Consider the following 13,909-nt stretch of genomic DNA (forward strand, 5'->3'; position numbering starts at 1 on the left):
CACAAGAAACACGAAGCTCCGTAATTATTACAGGCATTTTTGGTTTCTTGTCACCCAGCTCAACTGCAAAGTTACGTCACCACCAGGCGGCACCTTTGAGAGATTAACCAAGCTCTTGTTGTAGCGCCTTTTCCGTAACTTGTCTCTCCTGAGCCACTGTAGGTCCAAACGGCGCATGTGCACAATGTTCAAAGTACTTGGGTGAAATTCAAACGGTGAATTACTATAGTCTCAAAAAGCGAGGAAATTTTCACAATGTCTCTGCTGTCAACAAATCCCAACAACCCCATAGTTTTCTTCGACATCACCATTGGAGGGCAGGTGAGTAGAAAAATGGATTTGGCTAACAGCGGCTTTAGCTTCCAGCTAACGTTCAGTCAACGTTTCCACATGTCACCAGTCTCAACACAATGTCTGTTTTTAGTTAAAAGTTGTGATCCAGTGAACACCACCAACGTGCTGTTTAAACGGCTGCCTTTTATATACATGTGATAGTAACACAAGATGGACTTTCCTCTCAGCAGGGTGTTTTGTGATGAGCGTCTTGTAGCGTGGGTGAGGTGAGGTGTGAGTGCTATTGTCTTCTCCACATAATATATGTCTATAGCTAATGAGTCAGTACTTGTCTTAGAGCTGACCTTAAAGTTCATAAGCAGAAAGCCAAATATATTATCCCAATGTTTTATCCTTCTAGTTTATGGACTTATAAAATGCATCAAACTGACAGTTGAAATGCTACAGGGGAAAAGCAGGTGGTGCTGGTGTTGGGTTTTTGAGAAGAAGTGTTGTGGAATGAACTCTTAACTACCTTTGGACAAAATTACAAATGAGCACAATGTAGAGTCAGAACCTACACCCATACCAGGAAAAATAAATACAAAGTTTATGTCTGTTACATAAATCTAGAAATTAACTCACATGACAACATACCATGGTACATTTTACGCTCTAAATTTATATGACTTTGAATAGCAGTTTGTTTGACCTAGTATCAACTTACTTCTATTTACCTACCTTGCTTTTTTTATCCTGGCACTTTTGTATCTTGCCTGAGTGCACTTAACTGCACTCAACTTAAAGAAACGAAATGTAATATTCCCCCTTTGGTTATAGTCTTTCTCTTAGGTCTTACAGCTCTCACAAGAAGAGAAATTGTTGAGGTATAATAACCAAAACTCTGCATTGTGAATGTGTCTTACCTTTGCCTTGAGCATGTCAGCACAAATGGTCAATATACTTTGTCATTTTAGAAATACAGCATTGACTAATACCTTGTGTTAATGGTTAAGGATACATTTAGTGCTTCTTAAAATAAGGAAGCTTCAGTGAACACTTTTAATGTGTTTATAGTAAATGTGTACAGTGAATGAAGTCAGTGACACAGAATTCAAAATGATTTATAGGATTTCCTGGTTCTGGTATATCCTTTGTGGATTATGATTCCCTTTAAAGGTACAGTCTGTGGTCCAGTCAGCCCACAACAAAACTGTGGAGCACAAGACTGGGACCTGCTATCACTTCCATACTGACAGTTCTTTAAAAGCCCCTGATTGGTTTCAAATCAAAGCACCATTAAATAATCATGAATAGAAAAAGTCGATAGACAAAGAGAAAACAATTCTATTCTACTCTATTCTATTCTTGGGTTTGATATGTAACAAATCCAGTTCATCTGGTCTGTGTCCATGTGAATTATTCAGTGCTGGCAACATAAGCAAACAATGATGTGCATATTGTGAAATATTATCTGTTGTCATCTTTTCCCTACTGAGCCCCACCCACTTAAAGACAGTGAGAAGCACAGACAGAAATCTGTTAAGTGAAATAAGGCCTTATTAATACGTTAATATTTACAAACACTAGAGTAAAATAGACCTATATATGAATTATGACTAATTGAGAAAAACACAAATGGCTAATTCTAAATTGATATTTGCATCAAACTCTTCAGATAGGTTGAGAAAGCAGTCTCACTTCAAATTTCTTAGCACTTTTAGGACACCTTGCCCACACTGCGTTAGAAGCTCAGGTTCCAAGTCCATTATTGAGCAACCAATCTCATCATCACAAGGTCCATTGAGTAGCTGTTCTGGAGCTCCTTGATCATATCACATGACCTTCATCAAGGGCAAGAATGAATACATTTACACATACACATACATTTGTTTTTATATAGGGCTTTATGACAAACATACAAATTCATCTAGAAAATATAAGATCTATGTTGATTTCTATAAAAAAAAAACAAAAAAAAAACAAGTTTTGTGTAATGGCCAGTTTTTACTTTGCTGCTTAACTCTTCAAAGAATGACATTTAGAAGTCCAGTCACAGTTTCATGTCAATGTTTTCCTGTTTAATTCTTTGCTCCAGGGAACTTGTGCATGTGCTGATGGAGAGATGAGGGATGCAGCTTTTTGACTGTCAAAGCATAGGTGAACTGCTCATAGAGGCTTGGTCATTCTCATGAAGTCTTAATTCACTCCCTCACATCATGGTTTTCATTTTCAGCATAGGCTGTCAGGTCTGGTCTGTTACACGTAGAGAAGAGTGCTTCTCTTCCGTTTTGACGGGTTAAACACACCTGTAGGGAGCTGCTGCTGCCATGTTCCTTTGCTCAAATGCCAGTAAACGTGGAATAAACACACATTTTCTGGTAGTTGGCTGTATGGCCCAAGCCACTTGCTCTTTAACCAGAGCACCACAACCACCAGTAAACTGTTGGTGCACTCCAACCAAAGAAGGTTAACACTGATGTAGGCTGGTACTCCATAGCCTAAGACCAGACAAGCCACAGATACTATAAGATAAGGCATCCAGATTGTAGTAAAGCCCAGAGTTAGGCTGAACCACAGAGGTGGTCGTGGCTGGGTGGTCTCCAGGTAATACTCCTTGCTGCTCTTTGTCTCTGTGGAGGGGGTTGAGATGAACAAATCACTCCCCTGGTTCTCTTGCTCTTCCCTCAATTCAGATATCCTGTCAGCCTCTTTCACCCACTGGGTAATTCTTGAGCAAAAGGGCAGCATTGTAAAAAATACTGTGGTGAAAAGCCCCAAAATAAAGTACGGGACCAGTGTGGACTCCTCTACTTCACACACCACGGCCTTTATCCCTGTCACATAATCCAGTTCCACCATCTTAGCTTTCACAGAACTGAGGGAGTAAATAACAGCTTGCGTCCACACCAGCAATGTCAAGACCATGTTCCTGAGGAATTTGCAGAAGGTGCTCTGCCTGCCAATGTTGGTATCTTCTATACAGTAGTCTAGTAAACCCAGGCACATCATGGGTAGTGTTAGTGCTCCAAATGTTGCTGAAGTATGAGCCAAAAAGAGGCAGGCTGACACAGGAGACCTTTCAGCCCCAAGAAACCACACGGCTGCCATACAACATGCCACCAACACATCAGCCAGGACGATGGACATGCTACACAGGCTTAAAAAGGAGGCATGCAGCTTCCGGCAGCACAGGTAAAAAACCACTGCGTCCAGTCCCAACTTGAAAAGCAGAAGCACCAGATACTTCTCAGTGTTGTCTGTCTGACAGCCAGATCCATCCTCCCATTGCTTCATAATGGCCAGCATTTTGACAGAGTTGCTAGTGGACAGAGTCTCTGTCAACTCTGGCGGCATTTCAGTTACTGCACCAGTGCTCAGTTCAGTATCAAGGTGCTTCAGGAAAAGCTGTAAAAAAAAAAAAAAAAAGAAAAAAGATAATGTTGGTTAAGAACTTTGGCTCTACAAGCTATAGACTGCAATTAACAATTAAAAACAATGCATCTTATCTCGTCATCAATTTAATCAGGAGATGACAGCCTTAATGACAGTCATATTGATAGATTATATTGTCATAATTTTTGCTGTGTGGGAAGAGTGCCTCTGCTCTTTAATGTTATATTTCACAGTAAATTCATATTTAGCAGTGGTTTTAGTTTCAGGTGAGGTGGTCTACTTCTGCTATAAAACACTGTGGAAAACCCTTGCAGACAGTACAGACTCATTTATCACTCTACAAAATGACACATGTAGAAAATCTCGATCTTCCTTTTAAAATCTTTACACCAGAAACTCTGCTTTTGCATGGTTGTGAAACTATTTGCATTTCTTCTCCTGTAAGTTTTAAAATTAAGTTAAATTTAACTAATCATAACACAATTGATTAATGTTACTTTAACAAAACTTTGTCTTAATGAAAAACTATAGACCAAAGTCATGCAGGTTGAACAATAAGGTGTTTGGTCAGTGTAGAGCAGCAGGTAGAATTGTCTGTTTGCTTTCTTGCTAGAAAGTCATCAAACACAGATCACACTGATTTGCCTCAGCAAACTTCACATTTAGGCCATATTGTAAACACTGGTGATTCCAGGATCTCTCACTCTGTTTCATACACTGACAATTTTCCATTTTTTCATTTTGACTTTTGTCATTACAGTTTTGAAACACACTTTGGTTTTTGAATGTGTTCTATTAAAACTAAAAGTTAAAACAGCTTTTTTTTCTCATCAATCAATTCTGACTTCCAGTCAGTTGTACAGTCAGCTTAATGTCAATTATACATTGTTAAAGCAGTGGTATTCATCTCAGCAGCACACACACACCATCCTGAATTTCCACATTACTTGTAACATTGATGACAGGTAAAGTGAGTTCTGCTACGTGAAGCATGCAGCATTTACATAACAAGGAAGAAAATCAAACACTTTTCTCTGGCCTGTACCTCTCTGCTCAAGGTTATCGTGGTCCAGCGAGTCTCAGTAGAGATCCAGATGCTTAACCCTTGTCTGGCAGTGTGAGCTAGAAGCCCTGCATGCTTTCACTGAGACTCATCGGTGCAGGTGTATGACTGCTGTCAAGTGGAGTTATCCTTTAAGCTGCTCTTTGTGGCTCCACCTTTCCGTGAATGCAAACAATTGATGGGACACGCCTTTGTTGTCTTCAAGGAAACCTGCTTGTTTTCCCTCTTGTATGCCCCAGAGGTAACTGCCTCTTTTTCTATTGATTTAAATGTCCTGTGACAAGTAACCCTAACAATGCTTGTTAGTTGAAACCGCACCCTATGACTGGTTTTGTTCACTTACACTATGTCCCTATACAATTACACAGCATCAAGTATTGAATGTTGGAGGCCTGAGGTGGCTTCAGAGAAATACTTGCTACTAAACTAACAAGAACAGCTGCTCTGCTCATACTCTGCTTTTAATGACATTCTTCACTCAGTCTGTTGAAAAGTTAGCACAGTTAGATGTTATCAGCAACTATACTTGGCCTCTGGCTGCAGTATTTAACTGTTGGGTACTGTCGCAGAACTGTCGACCTGTAAGAGTAAGACCTTGGTTTAAACAGTGGGAAATTTGAATGAACAGAAATAGTCAGTTACAAATGAACCTCTTCAGGTCCTAACATGACTCTTCAGAGTTTATGGTGCAACATGCACAGACATCTGTTTTACACGACGTTACCTGTAAAAATTAAAAGGGGTCATGATTGTTTAATTTACTCTCACAGTTTGTCACAGGTTCTTGGTTTGATCTGTTTGCTGTGTGCAACTGTTTGCTTTCAGTGTGAATATTATAGCTCCATGTACTTATAGGTACATGCTGCAGGAGAGTGGGTGTGTTAGATATGGCTCTCCCTGGACTTTGGCCCGTTTAACATGGCTGTTAAGTGAAGTCTTAATATGTGTCTAAAGCAGTTCAGAGCGCTTGATACCTTCTCTCATCTTCCTTACAGTTTATTTTTCAGTTTCAAAGAATTCCAAGTGATCTTTGAAATCATCTGACACAGTAAAGCATCGCAGTAAACAGTATAAATTCTTCACAATGTAGACACTGAAATCTACATATATATGTCTGATTAGAAACAACATGACTTTTATTACATGTTGCACGCTGTCTTACCAGTTGTTGGGAACTTGTCTTCAGGGGACGTCACACTCCAGTCAGAGAAAACCCCCAGCAGATAAAATGTTCTGCGGTTGATGATTGTTCCATGTCATCGCACTCAGCCTCTGTTTCATTTCATCGCTCCAATATTATCAATATACTGAGTTGTCTATGTAGAAAAGTCAGGAGATCTGATGGCTGCTTGTTTGACAGTGACTCGTTTGCAGAGACTGAGGGGACAGTTGTGCAGTGATGTCATGAGGACAAACCACTCTTCTTACACCAGCTCATTGTTTGTTTTCACACAGACACACTGACGTTGTTGTAACAGTCGGCCACTTTGCATGTCCCTCTCGGTTGTGGGAAGCCTGGGTGGACACATACCCATGCTGCTGAATGCACACACACACACACACACACTCATGAACACAAAGCTCACGGAGGATTTAATGTCCAGTAATGTTCTGCGTCCTCACATTTACATATTTCTATTATGTATGTTTTGACCCCTGAGAGATGGTGGCAGACATGGGACACAGACTAGAGTAGATTTAATGTTCTCAGCAAAATCAACAAAGAACTGAAAGATGTAAAAGGAATAAGCGAAACATGTCATTGTACTCAATGTCAGAAACTGAAGGTGAAGTCCTATACTAGTTATTGAATAGAAATATAAGTACTGTATATATCAGTAGAACATATCCTGGAGCTAGATACTGTTACCAAGTCAGAGTGTAACTGGTCAGTCCAGGTGAGGTCGTCAGAGTCGTAGAGCAGCCTCCACGAGCAAGATTCATTCGTTTCCATTCATCTGTTCTCTTGTGCCATCTTTTCAGGTGTATATGTTCCTCTCTTCACTGGATATCTCTTGTTGTGTGTGTTGTTTGTGCGTTTGTCAGGATGTTGGACGGATGAAGGTCGAGCTGTTTGCTGATGTGGTTCCCAAGACGGCAGAAAATTTCCGGTAAGGAGAAAGTCTGCATCGCAGGCTGCTCACATTATTGGATTACATACTCTGTTTTGTTTTGTTTTTTCATTTTTATATATTGTGATTTTTTTAAATTTTTTTTTTAATGAGATGTCACAGGTATATATGTTAACATGGATTATTTATTATCTCTTACAGGCAGTTCTGCACTGGAGAGTTCAGGTAAGGTGGAAGGTTGTATTCTTCCCAATTTTGCATAGTAAGGTCATGCATTCATGCAGTGTGTTTACATACACTTCCAGTATATATAGAGCATTCCAAGTCCAAGCATTTGGCAGTTACCTGATATTTGAACATGAAAACGAAATAACCTGTTTTCCTTTTATTAGGTTAAGAGATCAATAGAAAACTGGTTAACAGGTTTCTATGAGCCACATCCCCCATATGCATATGCATATCAGGTCTTTAAAGGATATTTACATGTCTGCATATCAAAGAACCAGGGGCCAATACATGAAGCAAGTTCAGCTTAGTCTAACTTTATTGGGGTTAGATGCTTCACTGAGCCTAACATCACCTGTCCTGAATAACCAGTATCACAAACTGCTTATCAACCAACCAGTTAACTCTGGGTTTTCATATTTGGCTATCACTGTGTTCATATAAAAGAGCTAGAGTTGTTCATGAGAAGTGACATTGTCAGAACCATGAATAAAGTGCTACCTGCATGTAGATTTGGTTATAGCAACAGCAGAAAGTGATATTCCACCAGCTGACATGTAAACAATATGATCACATAACTAGCATATGATAAGGAGCTGGAGAAACACCAGAAATAATTTCCAAATATTAAATAAGGCTAGGGATATTCTGTAAATAAGTGCAGGAATTATTACAAGTATCTTTAGTATATGACAAAGAAACCTAAACATATATATGAAGCACATAAACAAGTTAAAGCTTATGTCAGACTGTTTCTGCTGTAGCAGAGATTGAGGAGAGAAGTTAGTTAATGTCTGATGAGGTTTACATGACTGAATTGGTGCATTTATAATTGTGGGAAATGTTTAATATTTATTTAATATTTATTTTATGATCACAAGGTCATCACATAAGACTATAAAAGCATCAACACTGTGATGTCCCTCCTGGCTGACCTCAGCAGGCAACTGGTTTGACACGGGAGGGTCATCAGCTGATGCAGTTTACCTGGGCCTTCCAAACTGTAAAAGCTGGCCCATTTGCTCACTTCCGCTTTCCAACTGCTGACATCCACTTTCATGCCATGCAGCATAAATTACCATGGTGATTTACCCCAGTTAAAAGTCAGACAGTTTTGTGATACTGAAAAACCTGAGTTAAGCCCAACGATAGCTGGATAAGTCACTTATCTTGCTTTGTGGTACAGATCCCAGTTCAGAGAGGTATTGTTGTACCAGGAGTAAAGTAAAGTAGGATGAAAGAGCTGTGCCTCATTGTATCAAACAAAAAATCAATCAATCAATCAATCAATCAATCAATCAATCAATCAATCAATCAATCAATCAATCAATCAAAATAATAAAGTACAGATTAGATGGGTGTCTGTAAAATTCAAATGTGCATGTGCAGTAATGAACCCTATGTGTTCTACTTGGGCCTCTCATTGTGCCTTCAGTCCAAATTCTCTGCAGATTCTTTAAGAATGATTTGTTACATTTAACTAAACAAGTTTTTATATGGCCTTGTGACCCTGTGAGCCAGGATACACTGAGCCATAACCTGCTGTAGGAAGCACAACACCTAAATTGTCTGCAGAGAAAAAAAACAGCCTAATGTTATTCCTACATCTGAATGGACTTATTTGGAAAAATCCAAAGGAAGCTTTTAATGCTGCCAGCTTTAAACATGGCTATAGATCTGCACTGAAGTTGATAGACGCTCTTCATGCTTGTCAAACGTTTTCATGAACACACTACAATCCTTTTAAATGATACAGAGAAAAACCTACTTTGTGAGAGGTGATAGCTTGTAATACACTACAGTGTGTTTTGTCTTTACTGTTGCTGTCTCAAACATCTGTCCCACAGGAAGGATGGAGTCCCCATTGGTTACAAAGGCTGCACATTCCACAGGTACATAACATGGCGGCTTGATTTGTACAGCTCAAATCGTACTGGAATGTTGGAAAGATGTTAATGGTTTTTTATTACTTTGTATATTATTTTTAATGATTTCAACTCAACTTATTACCTCCAGCCTCTGTTGGCTTTTAAAGGTGTTATTTAAACTGATGGTCTTCTGGTTGGAACAGCCTCTCCTGTTTCCCCTAATATTTATTGTTATTATTCATTTGAAGTTTGTTTCTAAAAGCAAAAGTAAAAAAAAGGAAAGATTTCTAATCATTAGTCACCTGGATTAAACAGTGTCATATCTTATGGGAACCATCAAAAGTATTCACCCTCCTTTGAGGTTTTCTTATTGTCTCTAATAAAAATAGATTGAAAGTGCCTTTGCTGGACACTGATCAACAGAAAAAGGTGAAAACTTTTTCTAGGCACAGTATCAGCATGTCTCAGACTGCCTGGCTAAATCTGTGTTTTTGTATAACAGTTTTCCTACCTAAGATTAGGTTGAGCTTTTCAGCAAAACTGAATTCACTGATGTTTTCAATTGTTCTTTGGCAGGGTGATCAAAGACTTTATGATACAAGGAGGGGACTTTGTAAATGTAAGTACATGCACACCTCGTCTGCTGTCTGATTGGTTTTCCTGTCACATCTGTAGGAACAGTAAAACACACAACACACATTACGTTCCTGTACATGAAGTTTCAACCAGACCATGAAAACGTCATGTAAATCAAATGATGAATGTCACTCAAGGGTTACTTCCTGTTTTCAGTAGGTGGTGCTATGACAATGATGTCATAGGAGCATGCAGATGTCTCCAATGTGGGGACTGTCATCAAACATGAAGTTTGAGGAAGATTAGACAAAGTATATTATAGTTATAGCAACTTCCTGTTTCATTGGGAAACATCAAAATTTGCCACACCGTTTGACGAAAACATACAATTTCCAGCATCACTAAGGTGTTAAGCATTTTCTGACCGAGGTTGGGACAGATTGGAAAAGGTATAATAGAGTTATAACAACTTCCTTGCAAAATTCGCCACACCACCAGAGCCACGCCTTCAAATGAAAACTCACAATCTTCAGAATCAAGCATCATGAAGTTTGGAAGTTTTTTCTGACCATGTTTGAAGTGGGTGCAGTCAACTTGCCAGGAGGAGTACATCAAATCCCATAACATTAAATTTCCTAGGACTATAACAGAATTTTGCCATGTAGATGTCTTCAGGCTGGGACTCTTATCAAACATGAAGTTTGAGGCAGTTTGGACAAGGTGTGCAGGAGTTATAACGGGTTAAATTTTCATGGCGGATCATCGAAATTCACTGCACCGCCACAGGCAAGGCCGTTCAATGACACGGCAAAACTCAAAGTTGTGTAATTTTGCGTTTCAAACTTCGTAAGATGAGACTCACCAAATATGATCTGATTAATTTTCTAGGACGAGTTCATTAAATTCCAATGTCTGTAAATGCCAAAAACAATGCCAAAATTGCACAGTAAATTCAAAATATCTAATTTCCTGTTGGGATTAGGATATGGTGACATGTTACATGTGCCTACCGAATTTCGTACATGTAGGTGAAACAAGTTGTGAGTAGTGCCCCATTGAAATTTTCGAGGGGGCGCTATTGGGCCATTTGGCCACAGCCATGAGCAAGACCCACAAAAAATGTAAATTTTCACCAGGCCTGACACGTGTGCAAAGTTTCATGAGTTTTTGAGCATGTGTAGGCTTAAAAAGGTGATTTATTTTGGAGGAGAAAAAATTCTGACAAACAAATTACAACAGGGTCGTCACACCGGTCGGTGTTCGGGGCCATAATAAGTCTTCCCATGATGTCCGACAAACTGCAGTTGAACTTTGAACTGACCCGGCAGAAATACTTTGGTGTGTCACCCTCTGGAGGACATGTGATGAATTACAGCACCACGAAACGTGTTGATTGTATTGTAGCTTTCTCAGTTGAAAGCCCTGTCTTGTTTGTCTTTGTGAAGGGTGATGGTACTGGGATCTGCAGCATCTACAGAGGACCATTTGCAGATGAAAACTTCAGAATGAAGCATTCTGTGCCTGGTCTTCTGTCCATGGTATGTATGTAGATCAATTTATTGATGTTAGGGACACTCCTGAATCACAAAAAGGTCTATTTACTTTGACTTCAGCCAAATCAACATGGGGGGTTTCCTCCAATTTTCTATGCTCTGTAAAATAAAAAGTTAATTAGGATTTGATTAATCCATTCAAAGTGGACTGACCACAATCTCTATAGACAATAGGATTTGATTAATACATTCAAAGTGAATTAACTCTGGCTTTAATATGTTTAAAACTGCCATTATTTCTCAGTAGTCTAAGTCTTCCTTTTATCTTCACAAATACTGCTTTTCAGGCAAACAGTGGTCCAGGGACAAATGGTTGTCAGTTTTTCATTACCTGTACGAAATGTGACTGGTTAGATGGGAAGCATGTTGTTTTTGGTGAGTAAGTCTACAGTACTAATTGTGCATTCATATTCATTTAGAGCTTTTCTAATTTGTTTATGTGTCAGAGTTTAATTGACTTGTTCACAACTGTTTCAGGAAAAGTGGTTGATGGTTTGCTGATCATGAGAAAAATAGAGGTAAAAACGAATTTGAATATTCATTCATATTAATGTATTGGTTTCAGTGGTTCAAATATTTCCTCCTCCTTTGGCAGGAATAAAAACTGATCTGTAAATTCCCAAAAATCTGAGCAAAAGAGTGACAGGAGGCGGCCAACTCATACTGTTGAAAACAAGAAAGTGTATTTAAGCTTGAACACAGTATAAAAATGTTGTGTGATAGCAGCAGGATATGAACACAACACAAGACAGCCTAGTCTTCTTCATACAGCAGTGTACTGATTTGTTATATGTCCTCTAATTATTTCACTCATCTCTCAGATCAGTGTCAGAATGTGTCTTAAATGCTTGTTTATCATCTTTGACAGGGTTCACTGTCCTGAATGTTATTATCTCCAGATTGATGTTGACTAACTTGTGTCATAAATGTTTGCAAGCAGGCGTCCTAGCTGCAACTGAAATCCAACAATGAGTGTAAAGTTTTAAAGTTGGGTTTTTAGTTCTAAATGTGTGTTCCTTCCTCCCAACAGAATGTCCCTACAGGACCCAACAACAAGCCCAAACTCCCCATCCTCATTGCGCAGTGTGGGGAGATGTGATCAGCTTTCTCACAACACCAGTGTAAAAACTACACAACCTCTGTAAACATGAAGCAGTGTCTAATTGTTGCTTGATACTCCTCAGCAAATATAAACCCACATATTTTTCCTGTATGGATGCCTTCTCCTAGAATGCACATTGTAAAGTTAAATTGTTAGTAATTATTAATTTGGTTAGTGTATGAAACATTCTCATTCCTCATTCAATGTCTCATTTATTATCAATAAAATGTTTTACATTTTTATAAACTTTTGGAGGTCATCTTGTTTGTTTGAAAAAAAAAAAAAAATTTGTAAATGACATCACACTTCAGATTTTTCTAACATGGCCCAGCCATGTTTTATATTGTCCAATGTTTTAATGGTCAATGTTATTCTCTCAGCAAATAGTAAAACACTTAATTGCTGTTAACCAGTTTCACAAAGTATGTCTGTGTACTATAATATTAACAGTAGCCGTGGAGTTTAAGACCAACTAAACTCAAATACTTATCTTATCAGGCCCTTTTACTTTGATCCACTTTTTTATTTGCCTTTTTTTAAATAAAGATTCACTCAAATGTGTATTGAAGAAGTCACATATCCATGGTTGGAAACTGCTCTGAATTCAATTTTGCATTTTAAGAACATTGTGTACCCAGTGTGATATGCATTGTTTTTGGTAGATTTTCTCAGCTAATTTTCTGCCCCGTAGAAAATGCAGGGATGTTTTCCTCACATTCTTTAGTTTGGAAAGAGATTGTAGTTATCATTTAGGAATTGTGCAGCGATGTGCAGCCCAAGTGGATTCTGAAGTGATAGTGGGTAATACTCAATCTTAGCCTTACTGCCATGGTGCAGAGGAGGGAAGCACTTTACAGTAAAAGGCACGAGAGTCCTCAAAGGCACACACTCCAGTGCCAAGCAATCCTCTGCTGAACTTATGGTTACCTCTTCTTGTCTTAGCCATCCATACAAATCTAAGCTCCCAGAGCCCCTCCCCCATCCACGCTCTCCCTCTTTTTGCCTTGGACCTTGTTCCATTGACACAAAAGAATCCTTTCAGATGTAGACTCTGTTCTTATCGAGGCAGGAAGAAGGTTGTTTTTTTGTTTTTTCTTTCTTTTTTTTTGAGGAGGGGGGTCTCTTCGTGGGGAGGCTTTCTGGGGTCAATGCTAAAGCCCATCTTTGTGTGGGAGAATGGGGCTTGGCCATTAACACCGAGTTCTTCACACATCAGCCAATGCTCATAAACCGTGCCAGTGGAGCATTAACATGACAATGGGTGGGGGGCTGTGGGGGGGTTGTCTTGCACTCAGTCTGGGTCTGTCTGCTCTGTGGAGTTTCTAAATTCACTCAGGATAGTGACAGATTTTACCTAGTTTATTGCGCTGGACAATTTGAGTGTATTACATAAGGATTCACTGTCACTATTTGAGCTCTTGTATATGTTCAAATTTAAGAGGGAGAACCATGTAAGACACAATTTACAGAAAGTAGGATTGACAAGATTTTAAAATTTCTTCCAATGAATCTAGAATAATTTCAATGATATGGCATAGTGAACTTGAATGCTCTGTGTTACATACTGTATGTGTGCTGAAATAGAGTGCACAGGTTGGTGAGAAATGTATTTTCTGTACAGCACAACAGTGGGTTCTCTTCCTAAATCTTACATGGTGTTATGTATGTTTGAGAGATACAACCACTGCAACCGTGACAGTGCATTAAACATGTTAGATATAACATGTACATCAGTTAAGTAAATAAAGGCCTTCCTAATCCTCCCCTTAATTTATGTCAGA

At 38.9% G+C, this 13,909-nt stretch overlaps 2 protein-coding genes across 2 annotated transcripts; one reads left to right on the forward strand and one right to left on the reverse strand.

The window, feature by feature from the left end:
* Positions 1-161: 161 nt before the first annotated feature.
* On the forward strand, positions 162-12,361 carry ppih (peptidylprolyl isomerase H). Its single transcript, XM_022741866.1, has 9 exons — positions 162-321; positions 6,779-6,843; positions 7,006-7,029; positions 8,877-8,921; positions 9,474-9,516; positions 10,919-11,011; positions 11,314-11,401; positions 11,504-11,544; positions 12,057-12,361. The coding sequence occupies exons 1-9, from the start codon at positions 256-258 to the stop codon at positions 12,123-12,125; spliced, it is 534 nt and encodes a 177-aa protein (XP_022597587.1). The 5' UTR covers positions 162-255; the 3' UTR covers positions 12,126-12,361.
* LOC111219241 (probable G-protein coupled receptor 160) lies at positions 2,279-4,934 on the reverse strand. The gene is made up of 2 exons (XM_022741858.1): positions 4,715-4,934; positions 2,279-3,681 (listed from the first exon to the last, which is right to left on the reverse strand). Exon 2 carries the CDS (start codon positions 3,628-3,630, stop codon positions 2,533-2,535), a length of 1,098 nt encoding a protein of 365 aa, XP_022597579.1. The 5' UTR covers positions 3,631-3,681; positions 4,715-4,934; the 3' UTR covers positions 2,279-2,532.
* Positions 12,362-13,909: the final 1,548 nt, after the last annotated feature.

Source organism: Seriola dumerili, unplaced genomic scaffold (assembly GCF_002260705.1).
Source record: "Seriola dumerili isolate Sdu_G_001 unplaced genomic scaffold, Sdu_1.0 BDQW01000056.1, whole genome shotgun sequence".
Taxonomy (NCBI): Eukaryota; Metazoa; Chordata; class Actinopteri; order Carangiformes; family Carangidae; genus Seriola; species Seriola dumerili.